We start from the raw sequence: 27,264 nt of genomic DNA on the forward strand, positions 1-27,264 counted from the left end.
TCCTTTACAAAAAAACCACTGATAACATTAACAAGTAGTAGAATCCTTGGGGCAGGATGAAAGTGGCCTGGTGCTTAGAGATAGCACAAAATAGGGCTGTTCACATTTCTGTTATCACACATGAACCCCCAGTAGTAGTGCAATACATAACACGGCTGTTTCAGTACTAGTGGGCATCAGCATCTGAGCTGCTAGAAAGAGAAGTGCAGAGATGTTTTGGTTAGACCAGGTTACTGCTCCTGTTATATCCCATTCACAAATTTAAAAAGAGTAAGAAGTCAAAGGTAGCAGGATCTATGACAAGAGGAGGCATAATGTGCTAAACTGACTCTACATAAGCCAACAGGACAAGAGGAAATGGGCTCAAGCTGCGCCAGCGAGGTTTAGATTGGATATTAGGAAAAATTTCTTCATGGAAAGAGTAGTCAAGCATTGGAACAAGCTGCCCAGAGAAGTGGTGGAGTCACCATCCCTGGAAGCGTTCAAAAAACGGGTAGACGTGGCACTTGGGGACATGGTTTAGTCTACCCTTAATTGGTTTAGTGTGGACTTGGTAGTGTTAGGTTAATGGTTGGACTGGATGACATTAAAGGACTTTTCCAACCTAAACGATTCTATGATTCTATGTTTATATGTTTATAAAGGTATGCCAACAAAACAGGAGAGCATTCTGCAAAAAGAACATACACAGTTTTGAAACGGCATATTCATACTACTGCATTTGTGGAAAGTATGGATGAATTAGGGTTAAGAAAAACACCTGCTTGTAAAGGCTCAGTGAATTCTTCAGCTAGAGAGCAAAAGAAAAGAAAGACATGAATCATCCTGTAACTGGTTATGTTCAAAGGAACTTAAAGTTCATAAAGTTATTTGTTTCCCAAATTAGTATTCTACTTGCATCTAATTTTTTTCTCTAAAAGTGAGTCAAATTCTGAAGTCAACATTGAGCAAGAACAGTCTGCAAAACAGATTACCAAAGAATTACAGAAGAGTTGGGGCTCATCAATTTCTTCATTAATTCTATGTATTAATATTTGTTGTGATATCTGGTGGGAAGCAAGTTGTTTCATTAATGCTATATAATAATGCAGATAATGGAAGAGTTAATAGACCTGAATATAGGGGGAACTAAAGATGTAATGGTGCACAAAAAAGCCTTGATATTTAGGAAGAATACCAAGAAAAAATTGTTTATTTCCCTGAAATTGGAAACATCTCCTACAGGTAAATGTTACAGAGTCCCCACAGTTTAGGTGACTGGAACAATTGATAAAATATATAGAGAATATAGAGAATATGTAGAGAATTAGTAGACTATGCTGAGAAATTGAACAGTTTGCGTTAGCAGGTCTTAATCTCAGATTATCCAAATTTTAGGAAGAGACATGCAGATTTCAGATTTGTCTAAATAAAAATTTCTAGCAACATTACATAGGAGTATGTGTATAGCAATACGTAAAATTTAAAATATTATACTAACAAAAGGAGTCTTTTCATTTATGGCCATTCTTTAAAGAGTAATATCTAGCAGGCTACAAGACAAATATGATTTCAGTGATGCTCAAGTTATATTGAGGACTACAACCATAAGAGGTTAGCACTTCTGGAAAGCAGTTAAGACTATTGTGATCATTCTGGCTCTTTCTATACTAGTAAAATAAACATGCCCAGAAATGTTCCCTGGCAGTGAAGACTGCTGGCACAGAATGGCCTGTGCCTGAACAAGCAAACTCTCTCAACCTTGAAAAGAAGGAGGCTGTACATAAACTGCCAACTGGGAATAATCCCTGGAACAACGTCCAACGCCTGCACCATGCCTGTGAACTGTTCTGGACAGTGCTCCTGGGCATGGACTGAAATCATGTCAGGGAACATTGTAACTATTTAATGGCACAGCCAATCATTTTCCAATGCCCAGGAAGCTTCCCAGGCTCTGTTTAATTTGCAAGTAATTCTATGTCAAAAAATATTTGGTATGGGAAGATGAACTACAGCTGTACAAGTGACTGTTTTGTACGACCACTGAATTGATCATTAAACAAATCTGACTGGGACTGCCATTCTGCATTATATTTCAGTGAAACAGAAAAAGTAAAGAAAAAGAAAATTTGATATATGCAAAAACTTTCCATTAAAAAATTCTTCATTGATTCAGTTAAAAAATACTAGATTCATTTAATTCCTTATTTATTTATTTCCCTTGTAATGAGAACAGAGGAAATGAAGAGTGAGATACAAAATTGACAGAAGACACATTTCTCCATATAATGCAATGGGTTGGATGTTTACATGAAGGGAAGAAAACTGATGATTCCACAAAAGTACACTGACATTCATCCTATAAAGTATCCTAGAGTCAGATGTGAAAACGTGTCCAGAATTTCTGTCCTGAACTTGGAGGTCTTCCGAAATGCTTTGTTCTCAGTTTCTGTTCTTTCACTTTTTATAAACACTTGGAATAAGGAAAGAAAGGGGCAGTTGAGAAAATTATTATCTAGCTCAACCATTTAGGTGGTATCTGGGTTCTGTAATATAGTCTCATGAACATTCAAATATTGTATAAAAGATACACAGCAACTCATTTCTCAGAACATACCATTTTCTGACGGTCAAGGAAGGAGTCAGGAACTACAAATTAAATTCATCTTGGACATGAAAGGGAAGAAATCTGATACCTTGTTCCTCACTAAATTAATGTTCTGCCAAGAGGGCCTATTGCACAAAATGCACCTACTGCACAATCATTATTTTTGCTAATCCATTAATGAAGCTTTTTCTGTAACTGAATTTATCTGACAAATTGTCCTGAATTCATAAAGCTCGGGTTGGTCTAATTTATGTGTTTTCTAATACACCATTGTTTGAAAAGAAAAAAATTCCCAAGTCTTCCAGCTGTTGTAAGCAGTAAAGTTGATTTATTTCAGTCTTTTGGAAGAGAAGGTAAGATAAACCGCAAAATAGCAGTAGCAGTTCTCTATGTACAGCAATGCATAAAAACATTACAAAATGAGGAACTACAGATAATGAAACTAACCTGTTTCAGTACTAGTTACCTTTTATGATTAAGAATTCAGTTAGGACTACAAAAAATAACTAATTTCATTAGGACTACCTTGCTTATATATTTGGCTCATAAAGCGGGAGAACCGCTGCTGTAGGGCCTAATTGCTCTCTTTAGAAACTAAGCACCTATTTATGTTTTCTTTCTTTTTTTTTTTCCCTTTGGCTTCCATATTAGAACTTTGGAGGGTTTTTCTCTCCGAAGTTGAACCTCCTTATATCCTGCCATACTTTGCTTTCAGGAGTAGCGACCATGAACTATTTAAAAAATCACTATTCACATTAGGGGAAGAGACCAATCAACTTACCTCTAACTTTTCTAGTACCACAGGAACAGTAGTTAGCATACAATAATATAAAAAACTATATATGATAGTCAACAGAGAGAGAAGTGGATGAAAATATCAGTAGTTTAGCAAATAAAGGTAACTCTTCCAGATAAATTAGTGTTAGTTAGGTTAAGGAAAAGTTAGCAAATTTCAGAGGTGTGGAAAAGAGCTGAGTTGGGACATTACACATGCAAGAAGTGGAAGAAACAGCCTGAGTGTCAAGAAGACAATCTAAGCAGGGTAAAAACCATGCCATAGACAAGATGATATGATGATACCTGATTAATTTAGGTTAAGATATACGGTAGTGAGAAAACCAAAGAAAAGTTTGGGACCCTGATTGCATTCCTTTGTCTTTAAACCTGTGCTTATGCAGAGGAGTTTCATATCTGCAGATGTCAAAACTTTGTTGAAGCTCTGTGTCTGAATTTGAGACAGCCAGCACAGCTTCACCAAAGGCAAGTCCTGCCTGACTAACCTAGTGGCTTTCTATGAAGGAGTAACTGCATCTGTAGACAAGGGAAAAGCAATGGGTGTCATCTATCTGGACTTCTGTAAAGCGTTTGACACACTCCCCCACAACATCCTTCTCTCTGAATTGGAGAGATATGGGTTTGATGGGTGGACTGTTCAGTGGATATGAATTGGCTGGATGGTCACATCCAGAGGGTTGTGGTCAATGGCTCGATGTCCACATGGAGACCGGTGACAAGTGGTGTGCCTCAGGGGTCTGTACTGGGACCAGTACTATTTAACATCTTCATCAATGACACAGACAGTGGGATTGAGTGCACCCTCAGCAAGTTTGCAGATGACACCAAGCTGAGTGGTGCGGTTGACACACCAGAAGGACGAAATGTCATCCAGAGGGACCTGGCCAAGCTGGAGAGGTGGGCCTGTGTGAACCTCATGAGGTTCAACAAGGCCAAGTGCAAGGTGCTGCACCTGGGTTGGGGCAACCCCTGATAATCAATGCAGGCTGGGGGAGGAAGGGATTGAGAGCAGCCCTGCCAAGAAGGACTAGGGGGTACTGGTGGATGAAAAGCTGGACATGAGCCGGCAAATGTGCACTTGCAGCCCAGAAAGCCAACCAAGTCCTGGGCTGCATCAAAAGAAGCGTGGCCAGCAGGTCGAGGGAGGTGATTCTGCCCTTCTACTCTGCTCTGGTAAGACCTCACCTGGAGTCCTGCATCCAGCTCTGGTGCCCTCAGCACAAGAAGGACATGGACCTGCTGGAGCGGGTGCAGAGGAGGGCCACCAAAATGATCCAAGGGCTGGAGCACCTCTCCTATGAGGCCAGGCTGAGAGAGTTGGGATTGTTCAGCCTAGAGAAGAGAAGGCTGCGAGGAGACCCTATTGCCACCTTCCAGTACTTAAAGGGGGCCTACAGGAAAGATGGGGTGAATCTTTTTAACACGGCCTGTTGTGACAGGACAAGGAATAATGGATTTAAACTAAAGAAGAATAGATTTAGACTAGACATTAGAAAGAAGTTTTTTACAATGAGGGTGGTGAAGCACTGGAACAGGTTGCCCAGAGAGGCAGTGGAGGCCCCATCCCTGGCAACATTCAAGGTCAGGTTGGACGGGGCTCTGAGCAACCTGATCTGGTTAAAGCTGTCCCTGCTCACTTGCAGGGGGGTTGGGCTAGATGACCTCTAAAGGTCCCTTCCAACCCAAAGCATTCTATGATTCTATGATTCTATGATCAATGTAAGAAATCAACAGGTAAAAATGAAACAAACCAGAAAAGAGTCTGGGGCAGCTGTGTGACTGAATGTGGTGCAGTTCTGCCAGCAAATGACTGTTTAATCCCAGAGTCAATGCCTGTTCAACAGAGCAGGACAATACCCACTATTACGACTATAACACTCAGGATAAACAAACAATGCAGAATTAAGTCTGAACTCAAGTCTCTTGGGACTTGAAAGATTTATGGCTGGCACAGAAGCTGCAGTTCTAGATATAAATGGCTCACCAAAGGCTGAGTTTGTCTTATTGTTCTAATACAATAAATGAAGAATAAAAAGTTACTAGTGTGTAAAAGCATTGCAAAAGAAATTTCTACAGAAAAGAGCTGTGTTACCTACCTATTTATGTAGTGTTTTATCACTATGGTATCTTAGGTGCATCTGTGAAACTAAACATGGAAATGAAACACAGATTTTGTGCTCTTCCTTCCAAATTAATCAGCAAAAGTAAGTATTCTCCAAGGTGGATGGCTACTTTCCCTCCTCTCAATGGCATTTAAGTGCTTAATGGTCCTCTGTATCTTTGATAACTACTTCCTGCATTTATAATAAAACACCTTAGGAATGTGACATATTTGATAGACTTACATGAGACAGACTTTGCATTAAGGTCTTAAAACAGTCCAGGCAGAGGTCTTTTTTGTATTGACTGTGATATCTATGTCTTGGCCAAGCTGTGTTGCAAAATTGCATACCACAGAAACCTGCAGAGTGAATAATGAACAGGGTTTCTAAGCCCCAGAAGACACAGCAACATCTCTGGCAAGGGACCCAATAGCTAGTGAAACCAATCTCAAATTTTGAAAGGCAAATGATATGGTAAGAAACACAAATATACAATATGAGTAGTGCAACTGATGTGGCTTAAATAAATCACTGTGTTTATAGCTAGATTAAGAAACTTCAAAATGCTTCCCAGTCTTCAGGTCCAGGGTTTCATAGAAAATATTTCAACAGCAAGATTATGATATCAGAGTAATGAAAATTGCAGCAGTCTTCTGCCCATTTTCTAGAAATAATTTAAAGTTTTGTAACCCAGCCTTGCATTTCTTAAAAATCTGTATCAGTTAGGAGCATAACTGTTGTCCTCATGTTGTTCTGAGTTATTCAGGAAAACAAAGCAAGGCATACATATGTAAAAGTATGTAAATAATGCTGCAGCTGTAAGAAAATTGGCTAGTTTCGTATGAAAGCAGGATTTAAATTCAGTTGGGTAGATATCAAATCTATTAATAGTAGGATAGGCATAGTTTTATTCTCTAGCTTGGGGCTGCTGAGAACATCAGTGAGCAGAAAGGAGGGCACTGCAGAAAAATGTGTGGAGAAAGGAAACTTGAGGAATGAAGCTGGTAAGACAAAATTGTGCAGTAGTGCAGGAAAAAGCTCTGTCCTGAAAAAGTATTCCACATAGCTCTCAGGTGGTATGTGTCCATTTTAAGATATCAGCTTTGAACCAGGCAAGGGGATGATTCTACACTAGTGGGTACCATACCCTATCTAGTGAATTGGCTGGTCTTGCTGTGATGTGTCCTAAGCCTCTGACAGCTACTGCACCTTCACTAGAGTTCTGTTCAGAGACTGAACTTTCTAGGTTTATTTGTATTAATCTTAGAAATTGTACCAGACAATCTGTGCTCAAGGGGAATTACAGAAATTCCATGTAATCGAGCTACTAACAAATTCCACAACCTTATCAAAAAATGTAGAAAGGCTATTTATCTGCTCTTTATCCATGTATCAATCCCAGTGAAAAGTTAGTTCATCTGGCTGCAGGCTAACTTTCAATAAAAGCATTTTAAGAGCTCAGGTTCATCTATGTTCCATAACAGTACTTTTAAATGTACCGGTATGTATATTTTACTGCCATGTACATCTTTACCATTATGTATTTTTCAAAGTACCTTCAGGGTCTCTGAAGCTTACACCGTCTTCTAAACAGAACTGCCATCCCACTTGAGAAGATCTATTACTGTGATCTTGTGAGGCTTCTTTCATCAAACAATACCATCACCGGGCTCAATCTGGTTTGAGAAAATGCTTTGTTCATTAAGCATTTCTGTGCCACTTTCTTTTCTTGCTTTTCTCCCATCAGGCTTGCCATGCATACAAAGTTCTCAATTATTGAATGCTAATTTCCTAACAGTTTCTTGCAGTTCATGTGTTCAAATTAGCTTGTCAAATTAAGAGCAAACAGCTTGGAAAGGATTTGAAGAAGCTGGGTGTGGAGCAATTTTCTGCTCAATAAAGTATAGATCTAGTTATCGTATCATTCTTATCAGTAATGTATCAGGGCTGACAAATTTATACATTCATTCTTGATACATTTGTTGCACTTGATTAAAAATCCAATTGCTGCCTCCAACTTTTAAAGCAGAAGAAAAATATGTTGCATTTTAGTCAGAGCAAACTCTGATAAAGGGCCAGAATTTCTACTTTTCAGATTTTCAATATGATTGCTACATAATTGGAGAGAAACAGTATACAAGTTAGAAAAATAGTACTGACACTACTTTTCATTTATCACAGGGTAAATCTGACCTAATTCAACAATCTGCTTGTTAAGACCCAGGTGTCAGGACTCTGCCATGTTTTCATATGAAACCACTCCAGCATAAAGAACTGCTGTAGAGGAATACAAATTCTAGAGACAGGCAGAATCTGGGGCACATTTCTTTCACTTTGCCTGAAGCAGCAGTATGATGAGCAAATACATGAACTTATACACATTGATAGAATGGAATATATTTCACAGAATACACTGTATTTTAAACCTCTAGCCCTTCTAAAGCATTTAAAATGAGATTTTCCTTGTCATTTGTATATGAATCTATTACACTGATTGGATTATATATGCTCCCTCTGGTGGTTTACTTAATCCATACAAATGCCTCATTTTTTTTTAATTTTGGAATTCAATGGCTAAGATACTGTGGCCAATTTTGTAATAACAGCACACTACTGTCAGTTAAATAGCATTGGGGTATGAACAGCCTGAGTATAAATCAGCAAGTCTTCCTTCCATCTTTTAATTTGGAATTGAAATATGTAATATCCCTAAAGCACACAAACAAGGAAAATTAAAATAGTTAAAACCAAGAATTATGTAAAAGTGAGCATTTGAATAATAACTGAGCTCTACAAATGGTTGCTTATGAAAGTAGGGAGAGGAGTAAAAATATTTTCTCCCTTCCTTTCACTGTACTAAGTGTTTTGCCACCTTGCACTGCAATGCCCAAGCTCGTTACCTCACCCATCAAACCAACAGTAACTTCAGTTCTATGCCTTCATAGTAATTTCTTTGCATAAGAAGAACTTCCAGAGCTTTTGAGGAGTGTATTTATAACAACTGAGTTAAAAACTTCTAGATTTCAAGATTTTTTTTTTTTTTTAAGAACTTCAAACTTTTGGTAAAATAACCTAAGGTCTTAGATCAAAGCATGTCTCAACAGGAGATGTTTACTACGTGTTCACATGTTAATATATCTGCACTCTCTGCTGATGAGTATTTTTGGTCCTGATTTCATCCATTGCCTGCCCCTGCTTCGTTTTTTCACTTTGCTCAGAACACATTCCATAAAAAAACAGCCATAACATTTTGGTTTACAGAACTAGTGCTGTTGCTGGCATGCAGGATTAAGCATTGAAGTGAAATCTGTCACAAATGGGATTCCTTCATCTTTTTAGCTCAGGATTGTTTTAAGAGTACAAGAAGCTTTGGGAGCTGTGCGCACAGACATGGGCACTGATGAGGCCACACCTGGAATACTGTGTTCAGTTTTGGGCCCCTCAGTACAAGAAAGACATTGAGTTGCTGGAGTGTGTTCAGAGAAGGGCAACAAAGCTGGTGAAGGGTCTGGAGCACAGGTCTTATGAGGAGCAGCTGAGGGGACTGGGGTGGTTTAGCCCCGAGAAAAGGAGGCTGAGAGGAGACCTTATCGCTCTCTACAACTACCTGAAAAGAGGTTGTAGTGAGGTGGGTGTTGGTCTCTTCTCCCATGTGGTTAGCAATAGGATGAGAGGAAATGGGCTCAAGCTGCACCAGGGGAGGTTTAGGTTGGATATTAGGAAAAACTTCTTCACTGAAAGGGTGGTCAAGCATTGGAACAGGCTGCCCAGAGAGGTGGTGGAGTCCCCATCCCTGGAAGTGTTCAAAAAACGGGTAGACGTGGCACTTTGGGGCATGGTTTAGTGGGCATGGTGGTGTTGGGTTGATGGTTAGACTGATGATCTTAGAGATCCTTTCCAACCTTAATGATTCCTAGTTTTTACTTTCATTAAAAAATAATCCAGCCACCAAGCCAGGAAACATGAAATTATTACTCTACCCTTAATTGGTTTCGTGGTGGACTTGGTAGTGTTAGGTTAATGTTTGGACTGGATGATCCTAAATGTCTTTTCCAACCTAAATGATTCTATGATTCTATAATAACTCTGCCTAGATTGCATGGAGTGTCCTGGCTCATCACTACACACAGGAAGTCCAACATGGGAATTTGTGCAGCCTGTTCCAGGGCACTTTTCAAACTGGGGGTTTGCAGTCCATAGGTCAATACCATAAACTGGTATGATTTCAAACCAGATTATTCGATGCATAGTCTGGAAAACAGAGACTCTTAAGGATAAAAGTGCATTTAAGCACTTAACATGAGCAAGATCTTTTTCTGAACTGGGACTCCCAGAGCTGAATCTCTTCCCTTGCAGATCTGGGAAAGCCCCCAGCAGGGCTCCCTGGACAGCAGTGGCAGGAGGTGACCCTGAGTCTCCAGGCAGTCACTGCCTGAGGGTAGCAGAGCTGCTCTGAACTGGAGCCATGCAAGGGGGTATAAATTTCAGTGCTCAGGCTTAAGCACCTGGACATCTGATGGGCCACTCTTCAGGGGTGACTTGGGTTCAGAGGACCCAAGTTCACTTATCTCCTGTGCCTCAGGGGATTCTTTGATCATTGTGAGACAGCTGTTGTGTAAAGGGCAGTGTCACACATAATGAATAAAGGAGCTTCATGGGGCTCGGTCTTCACTGCTGAGCTCTACTTAGACTCAACTGTAAGTATTTCCTCAGACAAAACGTTTGAGCCCTAGCGATCTTTTTGGTCTTAGATACTTAAGTCCAGAGTTTGGTGAAAAAGTACTTTTAATACTGCTTTTCTATTCTGCATAATTCCCCTTGAAAACCTAAGTGAGTCAGGCCAGCAAAGCACTGTTGTGGATCTAGCTGTTGGGCTTTTAGGTGGCCTTAGCATAAGGCAGCCAGTTTTGAAGATTTAAAATTTGAATATAGGTATCAACAGTGATAACTGAATAAAAATATCATCTAAACTGTTTGCAGCTCTTGCCCTTAGTTTTTCAGTACTCCAGTTCCCTGTATCCAGTGTTGGGATGGTAGTACCATGCTAAACCTGAGGGATGTTGCAAGACCTGGGAGATGCTTTTATCCTGTGTTAATGAAGTGAAGCATGAGACACATTCAAAACCTGAGTCTCCAGCATACACAGATTGCAAGTGTGCTCTTTGTCTGCTTATTTCTGAACTCACTGAAATATAAGTATCACTTCATTGCCAAAATCTGAGACTTTCTTGGAGTTCATCCAAACAAAAACATCAATATCTACAGAATCTGAAGATAAAATTTTCAAAACATTGTATAAAGGTAGCCTTTAAAAATTCCTTGATCATTTAAGCATCACCTTTCCCTTCTATTTCAGTGCCAACTTTTTTAAAGTTAATAAACACAATTTATTTCTTGAGCAATTAACTTCAAATATTTCCAAGAGAACTCACTGTTTCAGTAATGCGAGCAAGTTCTATGAATTGAACCTATAATATAACAGCAAAGTTGCCTTAAAGCTTCCAAAAACTTTCCTAGAAAATGACATGTCTAAGATGAAGGCTATACCAAGTGCCTACAGTATATAAACATTTTCAGAAGCATGAAAAGATTATATAAGCAGATCTAACATTAATGAATTCTCCCAGTTTTTACATGCTGGGAAGTCAGAGATAATGAAGAACAAATAATCCAAGTTTCAGCCACAGGTGACTACTATGAGACAGATGTTAAGTGTTTCTGGCATTTTATAGACATAGATCTTTGGGTAGGAGAAAACTATGATGCCATCTTAGCTTACATATTTATAGTTAGTCTCTTTTACTTACAGAACAGTTTTACTTATGGAACAGTTATGGAACATACATAGTTAAAAAAAAAAGTATTTCCTAGGGGGATCCTCCATCTAGTGAAGTCAGAAGAAAATGGTGTGCCTTTGCTTTAGTCATGATGAAACTGTATGACATATGTCATACTGGATTTCAGAGTGGATAGTTTGGTGAATCCTTATGAAAAGGGAAACTGTGATTTAAGCTTGTAGAGAGTGACAGGAATAGAGGATTTTGCTCTGAATCACCTACAAGAAGAACCTGCCTCTCCGAAGACTGCAGAGTTTGCACAGCAGCTGGGCTGAAGTTACAGGTAGGAAACAACGCACTCTTGTTGAATAAAGTTATTTTCATTCCAACACAGATTGCCCACATGGGGGAGTACAGTTATTCTGCAGTGGCTCTGCTGGTCAATTTTCCTTGTGCAGTTACAGATTTTATATAAACTTCCTGTTTGATTCAATATATAGTTTAAATTTTATGCAAGGGGAAAAAAAAGTGTGCAAGATGCTGTTCTTGGTAGCAATATTGGTCTGGCTAAATGGGGTCATAACTTGTTGAGACATAACTTGTTGAGAAAAAAGGGTTGTAGAATTGGTAGAGAATTTTTTTTCCCACTGGATACATGTTTGCTTGTTACCCACACGGAAGTCTGTCTGCTCTGGGAGATCTCACTTCAGAGTACCAAAGTGCTACTGTGGCTCCACAGGAGGAACATCACGGTCTGTTACAGCCACATCTGACCCTCACTGCTCCCTAACAGTCTCCTCACTAGCAAACAGGCATTCTCCCTCTGCAGAAATTGGAGCAGTAGTCAGTAGATTATTGCCACACTGGAAACCTGTAACTACTAAGTTCAAAGCCTTCTTCAGGCTTGCCTTCTTCAGTCTTTTGCACCAAAGGCTAATTGCTTCTCCACCCTGGGCTTTGCTACAGCCAAGAGAGACAGCTTTTGGTTTATCACCTCCCAGACCAATGTGTCCAGTCATCTTTGCAATCTAGAAGCACTAGTCAGGTATTACTCTTAAGCATCTGCTTCTGCTCACTGCAAAAGCTCCTATGAGCACACATTTGAAATTGGACTGTAAATATTAATTTTCTTTGTACTCTAGGCACTTCTGAAATGTCTAAGTTAATACTTCGTGTAATGCTTTTCCCTTGTTTTTCCAAGCAGATTTTATTCTGCTGCCATTGAGCAATGTATATCACAACAGGAGATAAAAGTCTAGGTTGATTTACAAGGCTGGTGACTGAAGATCAGTGACACACAGAAAAAGCTGGAGCACTGTGATGAAAGAACTCACAACTTTCCACCCTCTATGATTTTGAACCAGGACAAAAAGAACATTTTAACACAGCAAATTTATTTTTGAGGGGAGCAAAACCACAATATGGTACTGAAGTAAATGATTCTGAGTACTCTCCTGTGATCTAGACATCTCCACTGAGAATGGAATAAGGCTTTTTGGTATCTCCCTAAAATGAATAAACATGCTGAGGAATAGCAAGGTAAAAGAAGAGAGTCACTGAACTAGAAAGCAGGCAAGAATATCCAGAACTGGGAGGGAGAACATTGTCAAAGCTGAGACACGAATGAGTCCTGGTCACAATGATCCTGCAGTGTAATGTACTACCTTAACTAAATAAATGCTCAGTCTTCACATTTTGGAAAACAAGTTGCCTCTTTTCACAAAATATGTATTCACTTATTATTTCAGATCTGTTTCTCTGTAGAACTGAATTAGTTGAAGTAAGCCACTTATTTCAGAAGCTGGAGGAGAGTGGCCAAGAAAGGCAACGGGGCCTGAGGCAGACATCATCACCAAAGCCATGTTTCTGGAGGAAATAACAATTTAAAAACATAAGGTGTAAAATCTAGTATAAAATTAAGATGTTCAGGGGACTGGACCATAGGATCAGTGTTTTTCAAGACCCAGCTGAACAAAGTCATGAGCAAACTGGTCTGATCTCACAGCTGGTGCTGCTTTGAGTGGGAGGTTCGACTAGATGATCTCTAGTGGATCCTTCCATTAGGAACTTTTATGATTCTATACACAATTCTCTCTTTGTTTAAACCTCACTGAATATCACTCATCTTTAGAGATGCAAATTGGATGGTATGACTGTTTTTAAACTACTGATATTCCCACATAGAGGCATAATCTTAGTTTTCTTTTCTGGATCCACCCTTTTATTAAGGAATCAACTCCAGTTCCTGCTTTTGCTGCTAGTCAAACAATGTCCAAACACAGCCTGCATGAAATGACAGTCCCACAACTGTCAGTAATGGGTTAATTAACAGCAATAAAGCTGTGCAGTCTATCTACTGCAGCTTGTCAAAAGCACAACTGTGCTGCAGTTGTTTTTGGGAAACAGTGCAGGACTGCCTCACAGTAGGTTCATCTTTGATTGCAGTGTGATCTTCACAGGAAAAATGAAAAGCAAGATTTTTTCATGCAAACTTTAATTGAATAGTAATAGATGTGTTAAGACTGTATATTTTTCAGCAGTAAATTACACTTTACCAGCTATGAAGGGGCAGCCACAAATTCACCTAAATACGTGGAAGGGAACACAGTGCAACTATGTGCCTGGTGTTGCTTCCTCCTAAAGGTGAAGGACAAAACTCTTTTAGTTCTCCACAGTGAATTTGTGCCTCAGTGAGCAAAACAGGTTTTCCAGCAATTCCAGAACTCAGGAAACTCAGTTCTTCAGAAACTACAGAGCAAACCAAAGGATCTCAAGGTTTGCCTGTTCTTCATAAGAGGTCTGAACTTTGCCATCTCTTCAAATCTTACCTGCTAGAATTGAGTTTATCCAAAGAGAAATGAGAACACTGGCCACAAAGCAAGAGACCTTGCCTCAACCAAAGCCAACAGATTCTCAGTGCTACGATATTTATTAATAGAAGTAGAATCAAGCAATGTTTGAAATCAAGAAATTGGCTAAAGCAAGCAAGATCTCTTCATGCTTGCTTGGAGCAGTTTTCTACAAGTATTCTTACTCTTGAAGATGTTTAGTATGTTTTCTGTGAAATGATTGAATGTAGCTCTAATTCCACTCAAGAGTTTTTTGCAAGACAAACTGACAACAGAGTGACTTCTCAAATGACTTACTAACAGAGTAGCATCTTAAGAAAACATAATAAAAGTGACCTGAAGTTCCTAATTCTGTACCATGTTCATCAGCTATTTATCAGTTCTTCAGCACGGTATCAAATTGTTACACTGTTTTAGACTGCTAATGGCATTTTCTCCTTTCATTATGCATCCATTTTATACATAACATTTCTGAAGTTAATCACTAGGGTTGAAAAACACAACAGTAATAAATATCCATTATGATACCGCGTTTTGTGTGAGAGAACTGGTGTTAAATAAATTCTTGCTATGAAGGTCAATGAAGGTCAGTGACTGAAGAAGTTTTTAGATAACCTACAGCTGCAGAGTTTCCATTTTGCTGTCTCTGCTCCAGCTGTTCCACAGAGTCTAAACTGCTCTTGCTATTCACTTGACTGTCCTCGTCAATGTGGTAGTGAGAGGCTGAGGAGACCCAACACACCCACGAAATGTAATGAAAGGTTAAACCAGAAAAGCCTCTGAGTCTTTGGATGTGTCTGTCTCCCTGCTGTTAAGAGAACAAGTATGTCTTCATAGTTAATTACCACCCCACATCTCCATGTGGTTGAATTATTTTTGATGAAGCCAGGGATATAGGGAGAAAATACGAATTTTATTATGATTTCTACTTCTTGTTCTCCTTCAAAAGGATTTTAAAGTAGGGTTAAGGAAATAGGAACAAAGGCTTAAGTCTGAAAACAATGGTTTTGACCATTCTTTCCTAATTTCTTGCTGAAGTGAAACGGGACAAAGGTGTGTGGCTAGTGGTTGCAGCTGAGGTGTATGTTCGTGTGAATGCATGTGTATAAGACAGAAATATAACAACCCTTTGTGCTGAACAACCTATGGGCAATGTTTTGGGAAATCCTTTGAACACAGCTGCACACCCATGGAAAAAAGAAAAATTCTTTTTCTTACCTTTGGAGTTTACTGCACCAGCTGCAGTTGAAACCAATCTGGGCAGTGACACAGGGACCACAGCTGGTAAACTGGAGACAAGCTGGGATGTAGATAAACAAACTCAAGTTATTACATTAGTCTCAAAAATAATTCTCATAAAAAGCACAAAAGAAGGATACACCTTCTGATAATATATACTTAGGGACTCAAGAGGCTTACACATGTCCAAAATAAGACACTAAAACCAGCCTATTACAATACATTGCACAACCGTATGCACAGAGGTATGTTTTATCTGTAGGATTCCATTTGTATTCCATTTGTAAATGTATTCCCACTTCCACAACTGTTCATTCACCTTCATTGCTAAATTTTTATCTTTCTGCTTAATATTAAGTATTTCCTTAAATCTCTTTCTTGCCTGGCTCCAGTGTTCCTTGGTGTTGCTAACATTCAGACATAAGCCAACAAGACTGACAGGAAAGTGTGCACAAACTATAATTGGATTAGAAAAAAGAAAAATAGCTGGTTTTTTCACAGTAGTGCAGCTAGCAGTTTAAACCCAGAGATTTCTAAACAATGTAGTTTTACCCTGGACAAAAGAGGCAGACGAACTGCAAAATGTGTTTGGGGATTCTCCTTTGCAATGTGATGCACAGTATAGAGAAGAATTTGTGTTTCCTTTGCAAGCATGAAAACTGTTCTTTTTTTCTTGAGGAAACAAATTTAAAGGAAATATAATAATTCTTCTGAAAAAATTATTTGGCACAGATTTCATTCAAAACCTACTGGGGGCCGTATAGCTATAAACTAACTTGAGACACATGAGGATACACTGGATAATGCATCATCCATCTGGGAATAAATCTGAGAGAGGGTAAATGAATCTGTCCATGATTCTAAGTTCACAGATGAAACAGAATATTTTAAATTGTATATGAGTTGCTGGGAGAGGAAAGGAGGGGGTTCTTCCTAGGTCTAGCTCCTGCCCATGTTATGTTTTACTTACTTGGAAGAGGTATCATTTCAACAGCTGAGAGATTGGTAATCTTTGACATCTGTAGCTCCACCCTGTGGTACTCATAAATTGTTCTTCTACGGACATCTACCAGGAAAGAAAAATAATATTTTCACACTTCACTATTTTGCAGTCTGTATATTGTGAAAAATAGTGGATGTAATGATTGCTCACTGTTCCTTAGGTGCACATATGACACCAATTTTCCTCAAGAATATATTTTTAACTTTAGACACCATGAAGGAACATGTAAAAGGTATAGACAGAGAATTTTTCTCTTGAGAAACCATCAGAGTTGACAGAATAGGTACCTATTCCTGGTAAAGGATTATGAAAATGCTGAATGTGTTCTCAAGCATCTCAGTCATTCATTTAGGCAGAAATTCTAGAGAGTATACTGTCACACATTTTAGGGTATATTTCAGATGCTTGCTTTCCTAAGACATTTCTTAGCTTACAGACTTGAGAGAAATGCTTTATATGCTCACTTCGTCTGTTCTTGTCAAGATGTGCAGACAAAACTGATTTCATTGCTTAATCAAATTTTTTAGCTACAAGTTAGCTCACATGTAAATGCACTAGAACATTTTTTCATATTATAATGTTATATTGAAGAAGAGAAGTCTTCCTAAACAGCCAATGCCATGCATAATCTGGCTGCACCTAAGTTTCTCAAAGCAGAAATTCAATAGTCATGCACTGTTCTCATGGGCTTTGAACACACAGACTACTGTAAGACCCAAGCACAAGATAAATGTGAAAAAAAATCACATAATTGTTAGTTTCCAGATCAATATCCTATTATGTATTCTGAATATTCCAGATTTTAAGTGCACAGCTGCAACGCAGACTGGCGAACTTGTACATTTGCAAATTAAAAGTACAGCCTATACCACCAATCTGACACAATAATGATTTCCTGGTGCGCTGGACTCAAATTTCTGCCCTTTTTGAAGGTCTGCTAAACTAATTGAAGTCAATGCTAAATACAATCACTGATCCTGTGGAATGATGCCAGAGAGGGATAAAGGGTTACATACAAAGGATTAACAGGTTACTCTGGTCAATGGCTGGTCTGAGTCTACATGCAACAGAAGAAAAGGAATTGCAGACAGCCACGAACTCAAACTTAGGTGGTCTTCTGTGTTGCCAGCCCTACGTGGATTAGGGCACACCTTGTTCCTTGGTATAAAGGCTGCATTTCTGCAGTTTGAAGTGGGCTCACATGGGATCCCCAATCACACAGCACCAAATCTGAAGTGTTTTTCACAGTCTCTAGTTAGGAGGGATGTTGTAGGCATTTTTCAGACAGAAAATGGAACCTCAACTAAAATCAATCAAGCAATAAATACTAATTTTTAAGGGAAGAGAGAAAGTGCACTAAGGTGTCCTGTGGCTAAGGTGCCTCTTGGTTCAAGCCGATGAGGCTTTCTAAGAAAAGAGGGATGGTCAACCTCTAAAAGCGCAAGTGTGTGAACCCCCTTATACCACACAGAAAACAACCATCAAGCTATTGGTGTCAGCTGGAATAAACAGGGGAATCTCTGAGGAGGGATGGGGAGGCAGAAGCAGAGCTGTGCTGGGTGGGATAATTCTCTCCTGCATCAGCCAGGGTCACTGCAGGTGAAGCAGCTTCTCTGCCCTCTCTCACTGCATAAGCTCCCAGGCACAGGTAGGCAGTGTCTGGCTTTCAGACAATAATATTTCTATTTAGCTCCAAATCAACACCTTTGCCAAACAGTTCCTCTTGCTGCCATTTATTTGAAGGTAACTTTGTTATGGCTTCACCGCTCCTGATAGCAGAATTCTCTTCTGGTATGAAATGCACCTATAATTGAGCTAGTTTTATGTTTTACCTGCAAACTCATTCTGACTAGTTAAAAGACAGATATGGGGATGTGCCAAATGTTTATCCCAATAAATGCCTTAACCATGTACTTCAAACCCTCTGGATGGAAAGGGATTTCGAGACAAAGCTAATCTTGTGCTGGCATGGGGAAAATCTCTTGCCAGCAGTGAGAGGTTTATGCTCCCAGGATGGTAAGTCCCATAAAAGCACCTGCCAAATCAAAGTGATCAGGAAATGTGTTTGAAATGAACTCCCATCAATGCTGAAGGCTGTAATTTTTTTCCATAGAAATCTTTATCCTTCTGTCAAAAAAAAAAAAAAAAAAAAAGCAAATGGATACATATAGTAAAATGGTGGATGCTGCACTTTAATTGAACTCCATTTTATCTCATCAGTAGTGGTACAGACTGGCATGCTATAATCCTGTTTACTCTGAACCTTTCCTAACAGACTCTTCACAGGGCTTACAAGAAATAAGGAGCTTTTGGCTTTCCAAAAAGCCAGTAAGAACCAGTGACTCACGTCACAGGCACTTGTATCTCTCCCAGTGCATGAAATTTCTAAAAAATACTGATTTTAAGAGAATTAAGTTTGTTCAAAAAAATAATTTCTAATCACGCATAGTTCAGTATGACTGTTGATCCGATTAAATCCCACTTTCCGGTAGACTCAGGTTTGATCTTTTCTTCTTCAGGAAGAAGACAGTGCCAACCACAGGTAGTGAGTGTGCATATGAGGGATCTATCTACTGTAAGTAACCTAAGCACACAGAAGTATTTGCATAGTCACCTTCTAACAGCTTTGTATATACTTGCAGGCAGGTGGCTGGAAACATGAGCGTTCAAATTTATCTGCATGGCCAGGTTGTAAAAAATGCAGGTATAGATTCTTTTGAAAGTCTGACTTGAAACATGCCATGCTTAGCTCCTCAAAATGCACTTTTTCCTCCCTATTTAGAATTCTGAGCCTGTATCACCTTAACAAAACAGGCTAGAAAAGCTAAACTCAACAGGATAAACAGAAAAATGAATACTCTCCCCTGACACTTTCCCCCTCAACCTCTCCACACACACTCCTGCTCCAACCCAAGACACACACACTGCCTTTCACTCAGGTGGAACTTGTTCTTCTTTGACTTATGCTGTCTATTTAGCTCTTTTACAAACAAGTACAAGTGCAGAATCACAAAGAGCTTATGAGCCCACGTACTTCAGTATGCACCTTAACTTGACAAGAACTAGTGAAATCATTTGATATAGTAACGGACAAAAATTTAAGCATCATGTGCAGGTATTTTACTGAAAAGAGGTATTACAGAGAAGGGAGAAAAGGAAAAGGACTTTTTGTATACATATATACTTTTGAAGTACCATTTCTCGTTCTGAATTTCAGAAAATATGTATATATTCTTCTCCTAGTTGTGAAAATATTTTACTTTTCTGTAGGTTTGAGTAGCTCAAACACCCTTTTTAACTGAATGATATAATTTTTTTTTTCAGTGAGAGTTTCTATTTTTTTACATTTAGTTTAATTTACAGTATGATCCAAATTGTTCTTTGGTTTGTTTCTGTGGCATGTACATGTGCTATCTTTGAATACAAGGCCAAAAGTACAGTCCCAGCAGAAAAAGCTCAAGAAAACACCAGTACTTACTTGAGGTAAGTACATTCCTCGGTGACCTAGAGAGATAACGTTGCAGGTCAGAAGGCCAATTGAAAGAATCCTTTCAAGGGATTTAGCAGTGGATTAGTAAATTATAGATGTGCAACACTCTGGTGCAACAAAACATTTCTATGTAGTTTTATCACAGTAGTTTTAAACTAAATAGTGGCATATAAATATTCTATGAAACAGGATTTCCAGAGTTAACTAAATATACTAAATAGGGAGAGTGCTCTGGAGATGGAGTGGTGCCAGAAGAGCACCAATGACTTCCTAAGACACCTGAAGGGTCAGTAGCTAGTAATAAACCATTCTAAATAAAAAAACATTCATAATCTCTCTGGTACTTTTCCATCATACTCATACAACATTACTTAGCTAAAACCTACAACCCAGTGAAATGTGAAAATATTGAAGAAGTCAGTCTGATTTTTTAAATTATATGTTCACACAAATAAAAATCTTTGTCAGTGAAAGATTTCTAGGGAATTGACATCAGCCATATACCCAGCAAAAACTGCTAAACAAGGCCATATGTATTCATACAGCTGCACTTTCATTTTTAAGACTAGCTGATAGAGAAAACACAAATGGTAAAAGAGTGCATTTGATTATGCAGAAGTCAATTTGAAACAAACAATTTATGAAACATATCCAGCTTACACTGCAAGCAATTTGTGAAAAATGTAAGGGATACAGAAGGGTGGGGCACAGCTGCTGTACTATACAGCTACTGGTTTTGCTTGATAGGGACTTTGTTTAGCACCACTGGCTGAATAAAATCTTCACTCAAATATATATTTTGCCAACCTGGTACGTCTGATCGCCATCACCACAAAAGGTAAGGAAATCAGAATGTCAAAGCAATCTTGGTTCTTTAACAGCTTCATATTGCTAAACTTATCAATATTAACTAGTCAATTCTTGAGACACTGACACTGGGGATCAAACATGCCTGTAATCAAACCACCACCACAATTGCTCTTGGTCATGGCCTATTACACACATGCCTGAATCTAGATCAAAACTCAGAGTCCCTAATTGTATTAATTTTATCATTCCCCCAAAAGTTGCTAAAAAACCCTTTAAAACCTGGAAGCTGTACCTCAAAGATGTATAATCTGTGAATAAGCAAGCCAGTGAAGTAGGTTCTGAAAATATCTGCTTTATGAACAGTGTGGAATAAACTGTTCTGTACCAATGCTCTGTGCCTACCACACATCATTTACTTTGAAACTCTCCATGTCCTTTCAGGTTTACCCCAACTCCTGATGCCAGCTGAGCTGCTCTTAGTACAGGAATCTAGGTGTGAAAAACATGCTCTATCCCCTTAAACTACCATGCACCGAGCTGCCTAATTCTGAGATTGGTTGATGGCCAGTTAAGGCTTTGGCTAAAACAAGAACAGTTTAAACTTTGATCACCTCATACCAGTCCCTGAAGTGCTGTTATGCCACCAAAGACTGGCAGCGTGCCCATCTCTTTCCCTCACTGCTCCTGAATCAGATAGTGCCAAGGAACCCAGCTGCCTGGCTAATCCCTTTTGGGCTGCCTGGCTAATCCCTTTTGGGCCAGCAGACAAACACACAGGGCTGGAGGAGCTGGCACTCTGTGGAATTAGTTACACTGATGGAAAGCAAGAATAAATACTGTGAATTTTGAGTGATAACTTTGGGGCCCACTTTGCACAGAGGTAAATGACAACATTACCAGCAAGGCAACAGCAGATTAGACTTTGCAATTTCCCAGATTGTGCTGCACCTTTACACAATAAATATCACAACATAAACTGATAGTCATCTTTTACCCTTCAGGAAGGTAACGCTAAGGTTCTTTCAGGGGCCTCACCACTGTAAACAAACTGGAGAGACATCTTCAGCAAAAAGTTATAACATGCAGTTGTCACTTAATCATATGCTTGAGGTACACTACATATGGAGTGGCACTAATTGCACTGAAACTGGAATATTACTAACATATAGCTCAGCTACAACTTCATTTGTGTACACAGTGTTGTTGAGTAATTTCAGTGTCATTAAATGTTATGTTGTCAAGGTGTGGATTTCCTAAAAGAGCTGTACCTGACACAGTAAAGGCCAGAATCATGGAGAGGTATGTCTCATCATGGAGAAAACCCTGGCCATTATCTGTAAGTGCAAGACTAGTGCAAGACTAGTAACTCACTGTGTAGAACCCCTGAATCTGGTATTCTCTCATTTTACCAGTGTATTTCATGCTCTCGTGGAAAACAAAGTGCAATCTGGGCAAGCTCACTGGTGGGCTTTTTCATTGCTAAAATAAAATAGTGGGTTGCAGGAAATGCTTTCTCATTTCTTCTTCGTCCGCAATAAAAACCTAATTGAAAGACAAAAGGGAAGGAAACAAAGGGGAGAAGTGTAGTAAACCTGAAGGCAAGGAAAGACATAAGGGAAGAAAGATGGTCATGAAATTAGAGAGAGGTCTTGGGAATGTGCAGAAGGGAGAGCAAAGGACACCGTAGGTGACTGAAAGAAGGACCAAGAACAGAATCCCAAGGATGGCTGAGAAAAAAACATGAAATAAGAGGGAACAGGGAAGAGAAGGTGGTTGCAATGGGACAGTGACAAGGCTCCCTGATTCCCATCCATAAACTGATTTGTTGACTGGAGAGCCAGGGAGTGATCAGCAAGACTTGCTCACCCTTTAACAGTGAAGATGCTGAAGAAAAGGGAGACTTGCTGGAATGGAGGCCAGGTTCAAGGTCAGGTTGGACGGGGCTCTGAGCAACCTAATCTGGTTGAAGATGTCCCTGCTCACTGTGGGGGGATTGGGCTAGATGACCTCTAAAGGTCCCTTCCAACCCAAAGCATTCTATGATTCTATCCCCCAGCTTTGTCTTCACCAATCATGTGTTGTCTAACTGAGAGACATCCATTAAACATTCTTAGTGTCTTTGTTACAAAAGGAAAAATAGTTAATGTACTAGTGTTCAGCCTGTCTGAAGAGGAAGAAATCAGGGTGGTCCCTCTAACTTAATAGACAAATCAGAAGCAGAGGTCCAGAGCCTGGCTCACTTCACTTGAATTACCTGCAAGAAGCAGAAACTTTTCCTCTGAAATTAATCGATAGACTTAATTTGCCATTTTGCTGCCATATGAATCTCAGAATTTAGGGCTTTTCTTGTTAACCTTGGTGTCAAGCAAAAATTTGCTTCCCTTCACACATTACTTTTCATTCCAAAGCACATCTAGAAAATATACAGGCATATGTATCTATACATAAAAATATAGTGGCCAATCTGCATCAATATAATAGTACCATATATAGACTCGAAAATAAAGACATTGTCTATATATAACCATTAGCGGCAGATCAAGAAAAAAAATCAAACATATAACAGGCAGAAAACCACCTGCCAAAAGTCTCCCATCTCTGTGCTCTAACTATTCAAAGACAAGGTGAAAAAATGTAGGTACCTGTATTCTTTTAGGGACGGATAAAAGGGGTATTACTGCAAAGCCTTTATATGTAGGAGTATATTAATAAAAATAGGTATGAAATGCTCAAGGTCCTCCATTTCAAAAAGTTCAGAAAATCCTTTCTTTTTGCTCTTGGCTCTTCAAGAAGATCCTTTTCAGCACTCATTAAAAGGCACTTTTGAAATGAAATGGCTGATCAAAAAGCATGTTTTTCTCTCCTCAAAATGAAATAGGTTTGTCTGGCTTTAGAACTCACCTTTCAGAAGTATTAAAAAAGTTATTACTAATGTTTTGGACAGTATGTCTGAAAAAATCTGATAAATGGTTAGTAGTAAATCTTCCAAAATTACTTCAGTAAAACTAGGACTATTATACTGAAATTTTAGAACACTGAGCATAGAGAGTGCACCAAAGACATTCAGCATTTTTGAAAATTGAGATGATATTTTTGTTCAAATAGGCTTGTGTTGCACTTAATGGTTTTTTCCTTTTCAAATGCAAGATGTATACAAAAATATATGACAAAATATTGACAAAACTCAAACATGAAGCAGTAGAGTTGGGGTTTTTTTGTTTGATTTTTTTTTTTTTTAAACTAGCCATGAACATAAAGGGAAACTGGGATCTCCTGATGGAAAAGTCTTTGCTAAAGTGTTAAGCAAGAACTAATAACTATACTATATTTGCATTCTTTTGTGACAAACAAACATGAATTTATATTCTTCCGTTGTCTTAAGGAGCTAACAAATAAAGTAAAACATCAGTTCTGTCATGTCACTTTTTCAGTAATTGACTAGAGCCATGGTTGATTTAACACTTCTGAAAAACAAGAACACAAGAACATGCATATTTTAAAAGCATCTGACACTGGCTCTCTATGGGCCAACATTATTTACCAGTTCTGTCAGGGTGCTGTTATGTTGCCTGTATATAGTAATATAAACCTGTTTCATTGAAAGAACAATTTGGCTTCAGGAAAATCTACTGTGAACTGACGGTTCCCTTGATTAATATTAGCTCTAGTGTAAGCTGCAGACTAGCAAAAATAATAATGAATTATCACCATCCACAGAGCCAGTCATTAAGGAGAAAAGCCATGCATTATACACAGTAATACAGAACTAATGCTATCAAAACTGTTGCTGCAGTGGCACGGTTTAGGGTCCTCACCCACATTCTATTCTTCTTATCTGCCATTCCTTAATGTAACTTAATGAACAGAGTAAGTTTAAGATGAAACACTATACAGATTTTCTGGTAATTATAGTCACATCTCTTAGCAGAAAGTGTCATGTGACAAAAAGATTTACAGAAATACTAAAACTAGAGGACTAGTAAGTAACTGTATTCATCAAACCCAACATTATGTAGTTAGTGGTACTAAACCAAGGTGCATGTCTGAAATGTTTCTACAGAAAGAAGCATTCAAACTAGAATAAAGGCTACCATATACCATATATTTTACATACAACATATGTAAATTTAAAGTAAGTCCTTTAGTGTTGTTTGATGATGGAGGCCTGATGCCAAAAGGCCTGCATACTACTTGCATCTCTTACATTGAATTTCTGTGTGACTATTCTCATAAACCATTTGCACAAGTTAATCAACCTAATTTCCACCTGAATCCATTTTAGGAGCTCTTACAAGCTAAAGACTCACAGAAATATTCAGGTCATTCTCTTACAAACATCACTGAAATTGCTAAAATCGCTTGCCTAGGATCATTTGTTCCTAAGCACTCAAAAGCAATCCATGTGACTGTAAGCACATCACAACTATCTATCATACTTCAGAAACAAATTTCTTCCAAGACCTGTTCTCTTAAGGAAATCTGGGCATGCCAACCTCCTTCACACTACTCTGAGTTCACAACAAGCAACAGATGGTACTGAAATTTTCCATCTTCCCCATGGCAGAACATATAAGATGTAGGATTTATGCTCCCTCATATCAAAGACTGTTTAAATGTGATGAGGGAATAGGATGTGCTGAGAGGCAATGGTACCGGCAACTTCAGTTGTCAGCCCCATCTACAGACTGCCTTAAAGACAGGCTGGACCAGGTCACTTCTTATGAGCTTTATCTGCGCCACACCTCCGTCAGGGTTCTCTTTAGGAGAATATACCTGGACTCAGTCCTAGGAGGCTGCTTCAAGGGCAGCTCCTTCCATCTATACCCTGCTATTAGAGGATCACCAAAAATGGAACTTAGTAAATTTGCTCCAAATCTGTAAATAAGACCAGCACACTTGGAAAGCCAGCATACTCTCTAATGGCTAAACAACCTTAAAGGGTTCTGTACACAGTATGTTAAAACAAGGCATCAAGGAAATCACACTTGATTTCCTACTATTCGTTTTCAGTCAAGCCACACAAAGTATAATTAATGCCAGAGAAAATTAAATGTCACCTGCATTACTGTTGTCATGACTATGTGGGCCCAAGATGTTACTTAATACCTACCTCTCCTCTTCTCTCACTAAAATGTATACATGACTTTGAAGTTCAGAATGTAAAGTATCAAGAACCTCCAGTCTGGATATATTTTTCTTTTTGGATACAGATGATTTTTCTGAACAGATTGCTTCTTCCCTACTATGGACAGGGAGACATATTCCAGATAAAGTATCTTATGGAATACCAAATTGTGTTGGTTGACAGTTTAATTTTACATTATTTGGCTGGCCATTTCATTTTATTTACTTAATTTATCAGCTCAAAAGAAACAATGACAGAGAAAGCCACATTGGGAATTATCAAGCAAATAAAATTACACTTGAATTAACAAGCTGAAATTAGCTAAATGATTTGTTGTACAGCTAATCATCCTTGATGAAATCAGTTTATACTTGTTTCTCAGCCTCCAAACCATTAGCCCCACTACAATACTACATACTGGGAATTTGCTGGATCCTATGCACAACCACAAATGCATCTGAGAGTCCCACTTTCACTGGGTGGTTGGTCGAACTTATCTGTGTCACCGCAACAGGAATCTGGAAGACAAAACAGGAAGATATGCATGAAATACTGAAGTAAAAAGTTCAGACTAAAAATAACACCACTGCCATAATGAATATTTAACCAGTGTAAATTAAAAGTCCTAAATAAATATTTTGTACAATACAGCATAATATGACTAAGGATTTATTGAAGATTGAAATTACTGGTTTTAATTTTTATTTTATGCCAGTTTGCTTTGCTTCTTCTATAACAATATTTACATCAATACTTAGAGGTGGAACAATTGTTAATGATGACACAGAAAAGGGCAGTAATTTTCAGTAATTTATTTCCCCCAGTTGAAGATGAAGTGGGATGATGTGCTAGTATCAGACAAGGAGGAGGAGGCAATACCTCATCTACTATTGAACACACAAATTGTGAAAGTTCACTTTGGGATGAACATTTTAAAAGCTTATGGCTCTGTTAACTTGCACTGAAAACTGTTTGAAGAGCTATCTGAAAAGAGCTCTGGCCCAATGATATTTATGTTTAATATGTCTTGGAATAGCAGGAAAATTATCAATGGCATGGAAAATGTGGAGAATGCCAGATGCTCACTTGTCAATACCTAGAGGGAGAATAAAAAGACTTAGATAGCCAAAGACCTGTCCAGCTTTACATAACAGAGATATCGATGCTGGGCAACATGGTTGTATGAAAACAGGTGTCAAGCTTGATTTCATTCTTTGGGCAAGACTGAGGCAATAGCTGATACTTGTATAGATGTAATAGCTTTAGAATTTTGTAAGGTGTTTGACTTACAATATTAATATAGTTAACTAGATTGACTGATCACAAACAGCAGCCATGACCAAAGAAGCAGCTCAGACTGACAGTGTGTCTTTACAGTGTATCTTCCTTCTCCAGGCATCAGACCTAGTATTCAGAAGTTTTATCAAAGACTGGGAAGGAAACATAAATTTACTGCTAACATTAGCAGAGTAAAAATAATGAAATGC

At 38.7% G+C, this 27,264-nt stretch overlaps 1 protein-coding gene across 1 annotated transcript in view; it reads right to left on the reverse strand.

The window, feature by feature from the left end:
• The window catches only part of PLXDC2 (plexin domain containing 2), a 289,801-nt gene that overhangs the window by 40,923 nt on the left and 221,614 nt on the right, over positions 1-27,264 (reverse strand). The window contains exons 7-9 of the mRNA XM_075705348.1: positions 26,196-26,295; positions 16,320-16,415; positions 15,329-15,410 (exon numbers count right to left, since the gene is read on the reverse strand). Of these exons, the coding sequence (XP_075561463.1) occupies positions 15,329-15,410; positions 16,320-16,415; positions 26,196-26,295 (278 nt within the window). The remainder of the gene's footprint in view (positions 1-15,328; positions 15,411-16,319; positions 16,416-26,195; positions 26,296-27,264) is intronic.

This window comes from Pelecanus crispus, chromosome 2, assembly GCF_030463565.1.
Source record: "Pelecanus crispus isolate bPelCri1 chromosome 2, bPelCri1.pri, whole genome shotgun sequence".
NCBI classification, from domain to species: domain Eukaryota; kingdom Metazoa; phylum Chordata; class Aves; order Pelecaniformes; family Pelecanidae; genus Pelecanus; species Pelecanus crispus.